Consider the following 2,887-nt stretch of genomic DNA (forward strand, 5'->3'; position numbering starts at 1 on the left):
TGGTTAGCAGCCAGGAGAGCTAGCAGGCATTCCTACTACCCAGGGGGTCTCCTCCTACCCACCTTTTCTCTCCAAAAGGGAGAAAGAAAGCACATGGGCTAATTGCTTTGCTTGTCAGTATTCCAAGAACTAGTCTGATAACAACAAAATAACACACACACCCCCAATACACCAGTGTTATGATCCCAGGAGAAATGTATGTGGCCCAAGAAAGAAAATTACCTGTGATTCTCCTCTGGTCAGAATCTTTAGATGATTTGTCACTCTTTTAGATTTCTTGCTAATTGAATGAATACTTAGTTTAGACAGTTTGTCTTTAATTGATTCTTCTTCGTCATTCTTCTTATATTTTAGAACTACAATAGAAGAATACAGTGACGTATTTGAAATATGCAGCATAGAAGGCGTGTACTTCATGCAAAGTATTCAGGATCTGTATGTTTGTGATAAAAATCCATATGAGGGCATGCTGCTGACAGAGCTCCATTCACATGTCGGGCACCCACCCCGACACCCTTCAGAAATCCAGCTGCACAAGGACCCCATCTCAAGAATATCCATTTACCTCTTCTCCTGAAGAAAGACACATGACACTAGAAAAGATTTCTCCTTCCTTGCTCAGATAATACATGAACATTTTACCTGGGGCTCTGGGACAAACGTCAAAAACTACCTAATGCAATGACCACTTTACCCTAAGTAAGCAGATCTTGCAGACTAAGGAGTGGCTCTCCACTAACGGAAATATCTGAGCCAATTGAGTCACCTCACTCATCTTTAAAGTGATTTTCACCTTTCAAACGGTGCTCCCAATGTTAACTGTTCTTAAGAGATAGTGTTGGCAAGAATGTGAGGACTTGGATTCCTCATTCATAACATTTATGAAGACGAAGCCAATACAACTTCTGAAGAAAACAATTTGGTAGAAAGTAAATATGATTCAGTGCAGTATATTATTGAGCACAGCCCTTCTAGCTATATTCTTTTTAACTTACATCACCTAACTTTTTCTTGATGGAGTCTGAGTAAGAGAAGGGGAGGGAAGCTACTGATATGATTCTATGGTTCATTTGTGAGTGATTGTTAGCAGGGTTAATTAAACTGTAAAAACTTAGAACTCTAACGTAGGAATTGGTCAATCTTGCCATTCTACAGGATATAAAACGAGCCATCTTAAAAGCAGAAGGGTGAAGCAGAATGGAGTGTCCTTAAGACCAGAAGATTGAATTTTCTAGATCTAGGAACAGAAGGCTGTAAGACCAGATAAGTAGCAGAGGCGTGGCAGAGAAGCATCCTCAGCAGGACCATGAGCCAGACATGAGCCAGAAAGTAAGTTTCCCAGCCCACAGCGAGTAAAGTTCAGTGCCTTCTGACAGGAGGCTCATTTTTGCAGTGGGCTGCTTCCTCAAACTTAATATATGCGCTAGATTTGCTAACTCTCGGAGCTGGAGCCAAGTGCCCTCAGGGTGAGATTTATGGCATACCCTTTGGCCATTGGTCAGCAGGGCTAGAAAAGCTTTGCAGCATTGGTCAAGCAGGGCAGAGGTCAAAGGAATATGTGGCTAAAAGGCAAGAGTCAGAGAGAGGCCTGCCTGTGGACACACCGAGAAAAGGCTGTCCTGAGTGGAAGAACTCAGCCCTGAGCTTTTCTGCTTCTGGTTTGTAACCTGTGAACTTCCCTAACCAACATTAGGACTTGGATCACGGTCTGTGAGTGCTGTGTGGTCATTGTCATGAATTATCGAGGCCGGCTGAGAAACAGAAGGTGGTATTGGAGAGATAGTTGGTATCAGAATTGGGAAGAATGCTGGAGGTACAAACATGTCTGACCCTCGACCTTGGCTCACAAGTTTGAGTCACCTCCCCTTGTGTAGTCACAGGCAGTCAGATGTCTTTTCCACAACCTTTTTACAACTAATGGAAAGTCTATTGTTTGTGGTAGCATATTTCTCTGAGGGCCAAGTATTGGGAACAACCTAAAAGTTTTACCATAGAGAAATAGCTTTAAGACTCACAATACATACATGAAATGGAATATTATGGACTTATCAACATGAAGACAATATTAGCTGGAAGAATGCTTATGATATATGGATACGGTTTTTTAATCAAATAGGAGTACCAGACATGGTATAGGCAGGCAGGGAAAAAGAAGGAAGATGAAAGAAAAGGTAGGCAACTGGCAGCTATGAGAGAGGAGTGGAGGGGAAGCAAGAAGAGGAGAGGAGTGGGAAAGAAAGGAGAAAGAAAGAAAACTAAAATTGGAAAAAATAAAGTCTGAAAAAACATGAAAATATTTGCTATGTATACTAAACTTATGAGAATAAAAATGTTCTCTAAAATTGTGAACTAGTTCAAGCAAACAGAAGACTATAGAAGAATACAGTAGTCATTTTCCAGCTCTTATCTGTCGAATAATAGCATTCTGCCTTATTCGTTTCCCATCATTTTATTTTAAAAAGGAAACATCAAATAACACTTGAAGCCTCTATGATTCCTCTGTGTTTCTTTTATCCCTAGAGGAAATTGATATCCTAAATTTGGGGAGGCATTAAATTTGGAACTAGTTCTCACTGTGTACATACATAGCCACACAATACATGGTATTATTTTGAAGATTTCAAACTCTATAAAAGTGGTACCACATAGCAAATATTCTTCTGTAACTTGCTCGTTTACTTTTTAAAAAACTCAACTTTGTGTTTTTATGGTTAATCAAAGTTGATACATGTTAGTTAACTTTTCATCTTTCCATGGCATTACAGTTTATTGTATATGGTACATGTCATATACATACTTAGGTTTGTGCCATCTTCCCTGGGCCAGGGTTCTCAATAGTTTGGCAGTTGGAGTCTCCCCCATGATGCAACTTAGCATCATGTAAACA

General features: G+C 40.1%; 1 protein-coding gene across 1 annotated transcript in view; it reads right to left on the reverse strand.

Annotated features, from left to right (window-relative positions):
- Positions 1 to 2,887, reverse strand: part of ARHGEF38 (Rho guanine nucleotide exchange factor 38) — a 194,991-nt gene that overhangs the window by 43,137 nt on the left and 148,967 nt on the right. Inside the window, exon 7 of the mRNA XM_045284323.1 lies at positions 223 to 356. Within this exon, the coding sequence (XP_045140258.1) occupies positions 223 to 356 (134 nt within the window). The remainder of the gene's footprint in view (positions 1 to 222; positions 357 to 2,887) is intronic.

The sequence above is a fragment of the Echinops telfairi genome, unplaced genomic scaffold (genome assembly GCF_000313985.2).
Source record: "Echinops telfairi isolate 266 unplaced genomic scaffold, ASM31398v2 ScPeMD7_7468;HRSCAF=8506_0, whole genome shotgun sequence".
In the NCBI taxonomy this organism is placed as follows: Eukaryota; Metazoa; Chordata; class Mammalia; order Afrosoricida; family Tenrecidae; genus Echinops; species Echinops telfairi.